At 40.7% G+C, this 13374-nt stretch overlaps 1 protein-coding gene across 3 annotated transcripts; it reads right to left on the minus strand.

The window, feature by feature from the left end:
- Positions 1-779: 779 nt before the first annotated feature.
- On the minus strand, positions 780-11100 carry rbm26 (RNA binding motif protein 26). 3 transcript variants are annotated; one of them, XM_012916948.5, is made up of 22 exons: positions 10606-11100; positions 9566-9684; positions 9336-9454; positions 9113-9204; positions 8744-9003; positions 8127-8405; positions 7745-7987; positions 7382-7522; positions 7131-7271; positions 6867-6978; positions 6502-6658; positions 5270-5452; positions 4688-4786; positions 4499-4567; positions 4309-4413; positions 4148-4222; positions 3798-3965; positions 3425-3529; positions 3055-3258; positions 2585-2671; positions 2312-2425; positions 780-1558 (listed from the first exon to the last, which is right to left on the minus strand). In XM_012916948.5, exons 1-22 carry the CDS (start codon positions 10662-10664, stop codon positions 1469-1471), a joined length of 3021 nt encoding a protein of 1006 aa, XP_012772402.2. In that variant the 5' UTR covers positions 10665-11100; the 3' UTR covers positions 780-1468. The 3 variants fall into 3 exon arrangements, with proteins under 3 accessions (XP_012772402.2, XP_014267894.2, XP_012772401.2); XM_014412408.4 differs by having other exon boundaries at positions 4688-4789; XM_012916947.5 differs by having other exon boundaries at positions 4688-4789; positions 6867-6975; positions 10606-11099.
- Between the last annotated feature and the right edge of the window lie 2274 nt (positions 11101-13374).

Genomic DNA, 13374 nt, shown 5'->3' on the forward strand with positions numbered 1-13374 from the left:
AATTATACGACACTCTCTTATGGCCCACGTTGCTCAAAGACTTTTGGTATTGAGGCTCACCATGAACACTGCCATGGTTTAAATGGATACCTGCATTTGACTGCTACTATCAGTAACAGGCTCTTCATTTAACAAAAAGCACAAAAACCTCAAGTGGAACAGACGACTGCTCTGAAAGTTTTTTGGTACAAGAACAAAATCCAGAATTACACGTAAAGTCAACACTAAGCTATTACACAGATTCACAAGGCTGTTTCATCAAAATGATGCATCATTACAGAAAACAAAACTGTTACTTAATACTGTTGTGTTCAATTTTTAAACACAATTACTCCCGTTACAAACAGCACAGCAGTGTGCGATGTAAACAAAGTTCTGTCAAACTCGAACTTTTTGCATATATCTTAATGTCACACAATAATCAATCCCCAATTTATAAAATATTTCTGTATTTTAATACAGCATCACATTGAGCTTGGCACCAAATAAAGACTGATACAGTCGATACAACATGACAAGATTAGCGTAAAATGTTGACGCTTCTTAGAGAAGGATGTGTTGAAGCTGCAGCACACTGACAGCTCCTACAAAAAAAAAAAAAAAAATTTTTAGATTGAATCAGTTTCCAAATGTTTTGGTTTTTTTGCAAAAACAGATATACAGCATGATGTCTGCCTTACCTTTATATGCCATTTGGTGCTACATGGCACTTACCAGTTCCAGTTAAAGCTGTTGAGTTTGTTTGGGTTTTTTAGGAAGTTTGCTCTTAGGTGAAGATGAAGGTTTTTTTTGGTTTGTTGAAATGGTCTTTTTTCAGCTCTTTTTTTGGCTGCTTTTTTTTTTTCCCCACTGCCAATTGTTTTGTTTTTTCTTTTGGGAAACGGGGGAGGGATTTTTTTTTTTTTTGGCAGCATGTTTTAGACCATTTCAATTCTTTATTTTTTTGTACAATCCAAAGTAAAGCAAAGAACTTAGAAGCCAAGCTTTCATACAAATCAATTAAACTCATTCATAAAATATTTACACACAAGCGTTTAAACCAGTCAACCTAACACTATTCTGCAAAAGCTACTGTCATTGGTTTAAATTATAACACAGCTTTTTTTTAATTTTTAGGAACTCAAAAAAATGTGTCTTTCAGTGATCAGCTGTCATATGTCCCAACAAACTAATTGTATTCTGTGAACCCAAATATGAAAGAAAAAAAACAGTCTACATTAAGAGCAATAAAAAAAATCAGCACTGTTGCATCTGGTATACACAATGAAATTCATTAAACTTGTACATGGTTTTTCTGCCAGTTACAGCAATTCTAGGGGAAAAAAACACATCTAGCCAAAGTGAAATGTGTCTTGCTGATTTATAAGCAAGCATTGAAATCTTCTCTAAAGTTCCACTTGTCCTCCACACCAGTGTAACCAGAGGAAGAAAAGAAAACAAACAAACAAAAAAAACATCTGAGTGAGCCTCATCTGCGCCAGGGGCGAGGCTCGTTGTCGTCTTCTTCCTCATCGTCATCCGCCAGCAGCGCATCATCGCTTAGAGACTCTTCTGGGTACTGATAGGACAGAAGAAAAGAAACTGAGATTACTACACGTGCTTAAAAAGTGCAGAAAACTCCACAACACATCTGTTTCTTTCTAAAAAGGTCCTAAGACAAACTAAATTCTCCATCTGAGAGTAATCAAGGTATGAGGGGCTGTGCGAATTTCACTGACCAGCACTGTTATTGTGGCTGATCAGTGTGATCAGCCACAATATTAAAACCACAAACAGATAAAGTGAATCAACAATGATCATCTAGTGAAAATGCAATACTCTGATGGGAAACCCTGGGCAGTCAGAAGCGTGACATCTACAACAACATTTTTTCATCCCCAGAAACGTCCAAAATGATGTCAGCTGGGCCGAGGAGTATGGAATGGAAGAAATCCTGATCCACAAATTGCCATTGAATCTGTAGCCCAGTGCCATGATGGGTTAAGTATGGGAGAGTAGGGGTGATGGGATGCAATATTAAGCAGCTGGTTTTAATATTTTGGCTGATCAGTACAATCCTAGTACAGTTCCTGCATTGATGTGTAAGAGCTCCCCCTTGTGGCTGTTAAATACAAGAAACATATTTGATAAGTTTTACTGAGATGAGCACATCTAAAAAAGTCCTCACTAAAGAAAATATTTCCAAGTGGATTTAATAGCAGCATGAGGAAGAAATAAGTCTAATGCTCTCCTCGTGACTCACGTGTCAGAAAATCCCCCACACTGAATCAACAGTGCCAACACTAAGGCAAGGTGAGAAACATCCACAAACCTCATCTTCCTCAGGTTCTGCTTCGTCAGCATCCGCAGTAGTGAGAGTGGTGACAGGCTTATGCCAAGCCAGGCGCAAAGTCTGGTTATTAAATTTCACTCCGTGAAGAGCCGCCTGCAGGTGGACAACATAAAGCAGACAGAGGGGGGGCAGGTGTCAACATCAGGCTTAGCTGCTGGTCTTTGTGCCTTATCCTTGCTAATCCAAGGACGAGCCATAATGCAGAAAAAAATGAAACAGACATTTCACTGTTTGAATGTTAAAGTGCATCACCTGCTCTGCTTCCGCTCTTGTCTTGTACGTGATGACCGCGGACAGGTTACCCTCGTCAATCCGGCAATCTTCAATTTCTCCAAATTGCTACAGGATTGGGAAAGCAAAGCATTTTGGTCATTGAACAAACTAATACATCACAACAGTGAGGAAAATGTTCCTAACAAACCAGCAACGTGGCCTGCTGTTAACCTACAGTTGGTTAAAATGCAGAGGAAGCAGTGTAGACAGTGTTAAGCTCACTGGAAATTATGAATATGGAATATTTTTTACACCTTATATAACACAGCTATATACTAAACAGTGTCAATATTTTTAATATCTTCTCTTAAATGTATTATTATGATTATCTTTAGATGAGCACTGTATGCTCACCAAACGTAAAACTTTAACATCCTATCATTTTACACTGTTACACAGCACAGTGGCTGCTATCAAATGTCTGTTTTTTCCGTTTTAGGTTCACTTACAGCAAAGTGTGGTAGCAAATCTATGCGGTCTGTGTCATTGAAACCAGAAATTTTCAGCGCTCTTGGTCGATGATCCACGACTGCGTGCAGCGGCACACCTCTTCCTCGCCCCCTAGAGCCCCTTCCTCGAGCCCTGACGGCACCGCGGCCCCGAGGATGGACACCCCGGCCCCGCCCTGGTGACAGCAGCCCCCGTTTAGCTGCCTGAAAGAAAACAATCAGAGCACATCAGAACACAGCTGGAGTGGAGATTATGTTTCATCATTTGAAATTCCAAGAACAAGTCTGCCCTCAAGTGGCTACTGTGCAAGCAGCATTTTTATACATGGTTTCAAGCTTGCCCTCTTTCTTTTTTTTTTAAATTCAATACCTCAATTTGCAGCTGGGTATATTTGATCTTCAACAGGGCTGTGTCCTCTCCAGCCTGAGTCTTCTTATACAGATCCAGCTGTGCATCCAGCAGTTCTTTCTGTGCCTGTGAGTGAAAGCAGATTTAATAAAAATAAATGCTGGCCATCAACTAGAATTTTAAATTAAAACAGAAAACAAGCAAATATATCAAGTGTGGGAGAATCTAACAGCAACAGCAAGTTACAACCATTTTCTGTGATATACTAGAAGAAAAAGGAGAGAAAAAACTCAATCACTGAAATCAAGATCAAATCAATAATAATCCATCAGGTTCTTATCAGTTGGCTTTTGTTTGACCATATCGGTGTATTTCTTCTTTTAGGTAGCACTACCTGGGCCTTGCTTTTTGCTATCCGCAGTGGGTTGCTGTTGCTTGAGATTAATTTTATCTCCTCTTGCAGTTTGGTGATGCTCTTTGTTAACATGTCCAAAGTTTCCATGATCTTGGCTTTATCCTCTGCCTTCATTGATTTGTTCTTCTCAAGTTTGGATATCAGGAGCTGCAGCAGACATAAGCAGAGAAATACAAGTTTAACATTTGCTGATGTCTCCATATTTGAATAATTACACTTGAGGTGAAAATAAATGTTAAAAAAAAAACCATAATAATCTTACTCAAATCATCCAAATCTATGCAAATTAACACTGAGCAACAGAAGCCTTTATTCCTTCTGCATCTTACCTTTTGTGTCTCAATGTGCTTCTCCAATATTTCCTGCTTCTTCTTCCTCACATCTTGCTGCAGTTTTAGAGCTTCCTGTGTAATTAGAAATGGGGATAGGATACAGTTTTTTTGCTCGACTTATAAATCACTGCCCCTCCAAATTTCCATCCATTTCTCACCTGTTTCTTCTTCAAAGCTTCCTCTGAGGTCCTTTGTGCTGTCTTCAGGACAGCAGGATTGTACACAGTCTTTGTGAGTCCCATGGACGTTGAACACACCTGAAACTGAGAGAAAACAATTACATTTGCAAGAGAAGGAGAACATTTTAAAAGGGACGCAAAGACTTCTGAACACAGAGTGGAGACTTACTTTTTCAATTGGAGCTGCTGGTTTTGTACAGAAGCCTAGACGATCCTTCACTGACAGCTTAGTGGGATTCTGCACAAAAGGGGTGTGGGGAGGGGGTCAAAAAGGGGGGAAATGTTTATACAGACCTCGGGCAAATTTTGACAAGTACACGCAACAAAACACATCCTCAGCAAGACCGCCTACACACACCTGTGAGGCTGCACCGGATTCCTGACCGGGCCCTGAATTCTGGGGCAGCATGGGTCCCAGACGGTCTTTGACAGACTGCTTCAGGGAAGTGGCTGGAGGCTGCTGAAAAACAAAGACGGTGTACAATTGTGAAATGGAAGGCATTTTAGCGGATAAATAGGCTGTCCCTCTTCCAGATTTGCCTCCGCTGCATTTATTTTTTTAGACAGCAAAACAAGTTCTTTGTGCTGTACGTGCAGAAATGACAGGTATTACAGCCGCCGAGTTTTCTACATTGCAAAAAGAGAGCCAAGAGAAGACAATGTGGCACAGTGTCTAGTTCTTGCAAATTATCAAAAAATACCCTTAAAACAGGAAATACATTTCACACCTTAAAACATTAACATTGGCTGTGGTGTGTTCTTGTTTAAGCTGATTAAGTTAGAGGAACTTGTATTACTGTGAATCTGTAATCACAATGAATCCACTGGTTTGCAAGTGCCTCCTATTTTAAAGAAAATTAGAGGAAAAGCAGTTGCTTGTGTAAAGATAACAGTCTGCAAAAGCGTGTTATGAGAGACGGCTGACTTTAACAGTGGCTACCTGTGGCTGTAACTGCTGCTGTAACTGAGACTGGCCCTGGGCATCGTTTCCATCCTCACGAAACCAGTGTACCCTGATGAAACGGTTGTTGAGAACCGCCTCAGTGCTTTGCATGGCCCGCTTTGCCTCATCAGGAGAGGAAAACTGTATCAGTGCCCCCTCAGGGTCACTCTGGTAGGCCACCTGTAAAAACATTTAAAACCATTTTTAAAACAGACAGAGGACAACACATTACAATCTGAAAACCACGGTCACTCAAGGGGATAACAATGTGTGTGTGATGAGCTGTGGTCAGCTAAGTCACTCGCAAACATCAGCTTCACTCATGACACAGATTTATCTTCAGCTTTAGCTGAACTTACAGAAATATAGCAGCTTAAAGCCAATATCTGGATATTTGCCTTAACAGTAGCACATAGACACGATCAAAGTCAGTTTTCTTGCAAACAAACCTGATAACACAACGAGGGGCTTTATCGGACTCTGAAATTTTAACTCTTTACATCTTGAAAGCCTAGTAGGGCTTTCAAGATGTAGTGAGTGGTTTCCGTTATACTTCAGGCCTCCTTATAAAACAAAATAATTCGGTGTGCATTAGAAGTTAGCGAGGGTAGTTTCTGCCTACGCTGCTTCCAGGAAACGTCTTGATTGATATATACTGAGGTGTCAAAACTTGTCGTTAAGGGTAGAGGGGAAGTTATCAAAAGTCATCTTTATGAGATAAAGAGTTAATTCAACATTATTTGATTCCTAAACGGACACAAGAGCAGTTACATGGTGTTAGTTCCACCTGATCATCCCAAGAGTCATTATGTTTACCTTTTACTGTCCAATCCTTCAAAGCCTAAAACTACATCAATGTATTTTGTAAAAGAGTACGCAGTTGTTTTTGAAGATACCTTAGCAGTCAATCTCTTATTTTGACATGTGATATCTTTATTGATATTGCCTGTCAGATTTATGTTGGACCAGAGCTGTTGCAAATCATGTTACTCAAATAGCTTTATGGCATAATTTTATATTTTATTTCTAAAAGACAACCTAGAAGATTAATCTAAACCACTAGACAAACCATGTGTGACTCTTTAACCTTTTAATACCAGATCCATGCATGCATACTGTTCACACATCAATCACCAACTGAACAGCATATATGATTGCGCTATACTGTGGTTACACGTGTTAATAACCAACAACGATCAAAGCCGGGACATCCATATCCGGAAACTGACCTGCAGGTTGACGATGGTTCCAAACTTGCTGAAATGCTCGTTGAGTTTGCTGATGTTGTTGAGCTCGGGGGGAATTTGCCGAACAAGCAGCTTGGCGTTAGGAGTAAACTGAGCCCTTTTGTGGCTGCCCTGGTGGTTGGGTTTATTAAAGTTGATTCTGAGCAGAGAGGAGAAAATTAACCAATTCACATGTGTCAAATTATACCCCTCTTTACATGTGCTGTTGTGTGAATGTGTGTGTGAATGGGTGGATGACTGAATGTGTAAAGCGCTTTGGGGTCCTTAGGGACTAGTAAAACGCTATACAAATACAGGCCATTTACATACTATAGAAAAAATGCAAACAAAAACAAAGTGTTTCTTACTTGTCAAACCAAGGTTTCTTGGTGGGCAGCCCTCCATCATGAGATGGAGCGGGTCTCTTCCTCGAATCAGATTCCATGACAATTCTCATACTGTTGTTGGGAATCTTGTCTGCTGGAACAAACACTGATAGGTTAATTTCTGAGACCAACACATGTGGCTCATAAAAGGAGAATACAAGTCTAGAGAAACACTTCTGATTGCAGTAGATGAAATGCACATATAACTGAGGACAGTCTTTTCAAAGTTCAAATGGTTTAAAATACCTCTGTGTGGCTGATCGACCTCCCCCATAGTGAGACCAATCAGGTTGGGTCTCTGGGCATTGACCCGGTGACGATAGATCTGCCTGGAAGTACTGGTGATGCTGGGGGCCTCGGGATTGTACACGTCTATGTCATAGTGATCTGATCAGCAGAGAGAGGATCATTTAGCTCATAAAATACTGGGGTAAAGTACAGCAACCAATTTATAAATCTAAAATTATATAGACTACATAAGAGATTAGAGACATTACCAGAGTTGAAGAGTGGCCTTGAGAGTGGTGGAAGCGAGGAGCGCATCCCAGAGGTGACAATGGTGGGAACGGAGCTGGTGATGGAATTGGGAGGACCATCCATGCCTGCTGGTTGCAGTGGAGGAAGAGGAGGAGGGGGACCTGTGCCAGATAAAGCAAGAGTTAACATCTTTGGTAGCCCTTTTCTGTAGCGATATATCACTTTGTAGTTTTAAGCATAAAGAATTTATTTGATGACTTAAAAAAGTCCCTAAACTTTAAAATTGCTTTAATGCTAATTCAACCTATTAGTACTTTTTAAAACCTTGAATCAAAGTGTCAGGAAAAAAGAGGAAATACAGCAATTATTATCTGAATCTCTACCTGCAATGGGTGGGAGGCTAGGTGGAAGGGCACCTGGAGGGGGCACAGGTGGCCGAAGGTTCACAGGTGGTGGGTTCATGAGAGGTGGTGGTGGTGGGAGGCCTGGGGGTGGTGGTGGCTCCACACCTGGAATTGGTGGAGGTTGGAAGGGCAACATACTGGGCAAATTGACATCCTCCACTACAACGGGATCACTTCCGTGATCGAAAGGACACAGATCCCCCTGCATGCAGAATCCCTTTTCTGCAAAAGGAAACAGAGCTATGTAGAACAAACAAATATACAACGTCCAAGAACAAAACAGAACACATTTAATATATATATATATATATATATATATATATATATATATATATATATATTTAATATCAGCTGTCCTTACCGTCATAGTCACGGCATCGATTTCTCTGTTGAGGGGGAGGCCCCCTGTTGAAAGGGACCCGATCCATAGGGTGCTCGGGATGGAAGTCTGACCAGCTCTCTGTGGTGTTGTTGCTGTGATGATGTGTGGGAGCAATGACTGTAATAGTGCTGCTCAGTGTTGGCACAGGGAAGTGTGAAGTGGTTGCAGTGGAGACAAGAGCAGCTGGGGTATATCCATCACCACTCTCTGACCTGTCCCCTCGTTCATGGTCATACTTCAACTTTCCAGAGTCTCGTTCTAGAGAGAAAAGAAAGGCCACATGGCTTTAAATCACTAACACATATACAAAAGTGACAAATCAGACCTGTGAATCAGGTACACCGTTTTTAGTTTGATCCTTTTTCTCTTTAACTGCTCAGCACTGGTAGATCATCATATACAGTGAACTATTCAGGAAATCCTATTGAATTCTTAAGATTGGGTAAATTCATACCAGAGGAAATACACACCTATACCAAACAAATACATCTCCAGGAAAAATAAGATGTTCTAAGATCTGTAATGAAGTTGGCATGTTCGCACATTAAAAAGAAAAATACTGATATTTTTACAACCTGAGTTAATCAGGTTCTTACCTCGACTTCTGCTTCTCGACCGAGTTCTACTGAGGGACCGGCTCCTGGTGCGATCTCGATCCCTGTCTCTTTCCCTGTCTCTGTCACGGTCTCGGATACGGTCTTTGCTCCAGCTCCTGCTTCGGCTACGACTACGACTGTAACTGCGGCTGCGGCCTCTTCTGCGATTGTAGCGTTCACGGTAAGAGTCCCTTCTCGGCGGGTTGCGATCATAATCCCTCTTCCTGGAGCGATCGTCTCGCTTACGGTCATCTCCTCTCCTGAAAATTTTTTTTTTTTAAACAATGAGTGAAATGAGTGAAAGAAAAACACATGTTGACATGGTTTTTGTTTTGTTTTTTCTAAATGAGAACAGGCAAATGCACACACCTGCTGTCTCTGCTGTAGCGAGAACTTGATTGTGGGGGGCTGTGATTCACGCGTCGCAAAAATTTCTTGTCTCGTTCGTCTTCACGATTTGCCTGAACAAGAAAAAAAAAGGTGCCTATTTAAACTGGTTGCTCATACTGTTTAGCAAGTGTGCATTTAACTGATGTTAATAATCTTTGGGTACTCAGGCTGTTTGAAATTCTTGACATTAAAAGAAGATAACCTCATCTTTCTTCTGCTCTTCTTTCTCAACTTTGATCACAGAGGGTGGCTGCTCAAGCTGTGGGAGGTAGCTTTTGTTGTTAACGGCTTCAAACAGCTTATCCACAAATGGCTGGGTTTCTGGAAAGAAAAAAAAAAGTAATAGAATAATATTTTAAACCAGAGTCAAATAACATTCAGGATCACATGATAAAGGTAATGGGGCTTGGAAAATAAAGCTTTAATAATTACCTTTCTGAAGAAATACATCCAGCTGGTCTATACAAAGGGCTTTAAGTTCCTTTTCACTTTTGTCCTTCTTCACCAACGCAACAACATACTTGGCGAGCGCAGAAGGGTCTGCATCACAGCTGCAATCGTTAAGAAAGAAATCCATATAACACTTGAACAAGATTTCCTTTTAAAACCAGACAATTTGTCTGTGACAATACGTGTTGGGAGGACACAGTCGTTTATGAAAGCTGCAAAATGCAGGTGAGTTAACTAACTGTATCCACTGAATTTACAATACACCACAAAAGCAGGCAGTAGCTTTGCTGTTGTTGGTAGGAAATGTTATTGGTTCTGGCTCATTTAAAGCTTAAATAACATAAATAAATAACTGACTCAGTTAGTACTTTGTTTAGCTTTTCTTGTAAGTGATACCAGGAATTAAGAGTTAACAATATATTATTTGCAACTCTGTGCTGCCTTGATTTATTACATCTCCTTATCGTTCTTTATAAAGCTGCTTGGTTATGTGACGTGCATTTTTAATGTTGCTGAATCAAGTTTGGGGACACAGTGTGACAGTTTTGTTATTTAATCTGGTTATTTCTAGGCTGGCTGTACTGAGGAAAGCAGTTATATAATTATATATTTGACCAGTGGTATTTTGCACATGCAGCAGAGTTTAAGCAAAAGGGACTTAGTACTGTTTCGTATATTAAGGACACTTTTTCGTAGACTAAGAATGTTCTAATCATGTATCTTATATTACAGGACATGGTTAACCACCATATTATCACCACATTATTACCATGTAACAGCTTTTCCTCTCCCTTACCCTTTTAAAGGCGCAACACATTATGTTTACTCGGAGTACATTTTAATTTGGCAACTTTTTTCACAACCAAAATTAATTTTTACTTCAGTAAAATGTCAATAAAGCAACGGGACCTTTACTGGAGCAAAATTTACTCTTTCAAGCCCCCATTCATTTAAGTAGTTTGTGTAACTCCGATTAAACTAAATTTACTAAAGCCTTTTGGCTAATGGCTAACCATACTTACATGGGCTCGAGGGTTTCAGACAGCCATGTTTTCAAGGCATCGAGGTTTTCAATGATCATCTTAGATCCAAAGGAGCCTTTCCTCGACCACCGCCACAGTTAAAGCTAATCGGGGCTGATGCTGTTTATCTGTGTAAAAGCACAGCTGACATTAGCTGGTGAAACTAGCAGCTTCAGTGGACAGACTGTGATGCTAAACGTGACGTTAGCTTGACTGCCGCGTTAACGCAGCGTAACGTTGGCTGGGCTAGCACACGTCTTTCCAGGCCCCGAGCGTGCTGCACAATCCCGCCACCCTTCTGCTGTGTTTATTATCGAAACGCCGGTGGTGGAGGGAGGTCTGTTGCCTCTCAACGCTGAAGCTGCTAACTCTGAAGTTTACAAACGATTTCAGTTCGATGAATTAAATAGCATCCGCGCTTAAATTGCTATTTCGTCCCCTCTCACTAGTGGTTACTATGCCATGAATACTATTTACTTCCGGTTGAACTCTCGTTGGAAAAATTCTCGAAAAATCGCGAGAGGGCAACTCTGGGAGCCGTGTCCGTCGACGTAAAAAGTGCGAAATTTCTGCTCATTTAACCGCTGTTTTTTGTTTTCAGTGTGTCCCAAACGAAAGAAATATGCAATTTATTATTATTATTCCAAGCTCAACTTCCTTGCCTGTGGTTCACTTTCACAACATAGACAATAACAAGTTTCCACTTACTTCACTCTGCACCTCCCCACCCCTGCATATTTATATTGCACATGTGGTCCACTAGACTCGAGGGTAGGTGCTGTGTCCCTTCACTCTCTTCTCCTCCTCCATGCCCTACTGTGTGTGTGGAGTGATGGGGGTGTGTTTGTGCTTCGTCTTTCTGCTCCTACTTTTTCCACACAAGGTCCCAACATTGTTTGACTACAAGCACCTACACCTGTCCCCTACAATATTCCTATACATTTTTCCCTTCAGTACAGGAAGGCTAGACTCTTTGACAAAGTAAAACCTCCTAATTAGAGTCTGACAGTCAGTTTGAAAATGAGGAGGAGAATGGCTATAAGATGGCTGTAACACAGTTGCTAACAAGGGGAGGGAGAAATGTGGATAAAAATGGTGAACCGGAATGCCCTCCTTCCCCGAGCATCGAGGCACACCACATTGCTCCCAGTGTTGCACAACCAAGGCCAAGACAAATAGCATTTAGCCTTGTGCAAGACATCACGTCTGATTTTGTGCTTTTCATCTTTGATGCCATACAGAAATTAATCCACATCAGTAAATATACGCTGATCTAAGTTATCTTCCAGATTCTAGATCTTAGATGGACGGGAACACACAGTATACAGGCATCAGATCCAAGATTGACAGGAAGCTGGTTAGTTTAGTTTCCGTTCAATTCAACGAAGTAAACATTAATCAGGATCAAAAACCTTGCTTACTTGTTCAAGATTAACATGATTGTTTCCAGGTCATTTACTTTTTTTGTTTTGTTTTGGGAGGGGGGGGGGGGTTCTCCACCTGTCCCGTTTGGTTCTTTTGCCATCAGAATTGTTGCCTGAAGGCCAAGAAAGATGCTCAACAGATTTACTATGCCAAGTGGACCATATTGGTCCATTTGATTGACCTTTGTTATTTATTTGATTTGATTTTCAGTTGTTACACATGGGACAGACATGACTGGGGGAAAGGAAAGGGAGAAAGAAAGAGAGGGAGGGAGGGAAAGAAAAAAGATGTGGGGGCAAAAAATACACACACACACACACACACACACACACACACATATATATATATATATATATATATATATATATATATATATATATATATATATATATACGCGCACACACATATATACGTAAGATTGACAGAGCACAGTGTGCTTTGAGGTAGCAGCCAAGAAAAGTGTAGTTTGTGTCTGTGAACACCGTGTGTACACCTGTGAGCATGAGCGCGCTTGTATTCAAAAGGTTTCTTCATGTAACGACCTGCCAGAGGGAGTGGGGAGCCATAGCCCCGTCCCCCAGGGCATGAAGCAGGTATGGAGGAGATCCAGACTCCAGACATCCAGAGACCACCAGAGTGCAAGAGTCCAAGGAAGACCAACGGAGGGGAAACCGTGAAAGAGCTGAGGAGAGCCCCAGACAAGGGGTCCAGGTCATTTACTAACAATAAGAAATTCTAGATTTCAATCAAAGCATTCATTTTAATCTGTTATTCAAAATCAGTATTTCTAAATCTATTGCCAGGGCTTGTTTCACAAAGCTGCAAACCTTTGCTGATTAGCTTAGATTTATAAGAAATAATATTACATGATACAATAACATGGTTTATAGTCTAATACTAAAGTTTAAATCTGCATACTATCGCTTAATGTGTGTGTGTGTGTGGGGGGGGGGGGGGGGGGGGGTGTTTTGTTTTTTCCTTGCTGTCATTCATTTATTTTATTGACTTTTTTATCTGTAGTTCAATTTTATCTTATTTCTTCCTTCTTCTCTGGCTGGGTTTTTGTTACACTGTTCTGGATAGGTGGTGGTGGGGGGGGAGGGGGGGAGTTTGTTAATACTGCTGTAATTGTTGCTAAAAGCAATTTTTTTGTTCAATAAAAAGACCTTGATCAAAAAAAAAATTTCTTGCATGCAATAGTACTCTGATTAAAGATTATGATTAAAAAGCTTGCAAATACTAGTGGATTAACCATCACAGAAACAAATGATTTTGGTCAGTATTTTTAATCTAGGGGAGCTGTTTGGTTGGGTGGTGGTCTAATACATTTATAAAACACTAAAC

The sequence above is a fragment of the Maylandia zebra genome, linkage group LG1 (assembly GCF_041146795.1).
Source record: "Maylandia zebra isolate NMK-2024a linkage group LG1, Mzebra_GT3a, whole genome shotgun sequence".
Lineage (NCBI taxonomy): Eukaryota > Metazoa > Chordata > Actinopteri > Cichliformes > Cichlidae > Maylandia > Maylandia zebra.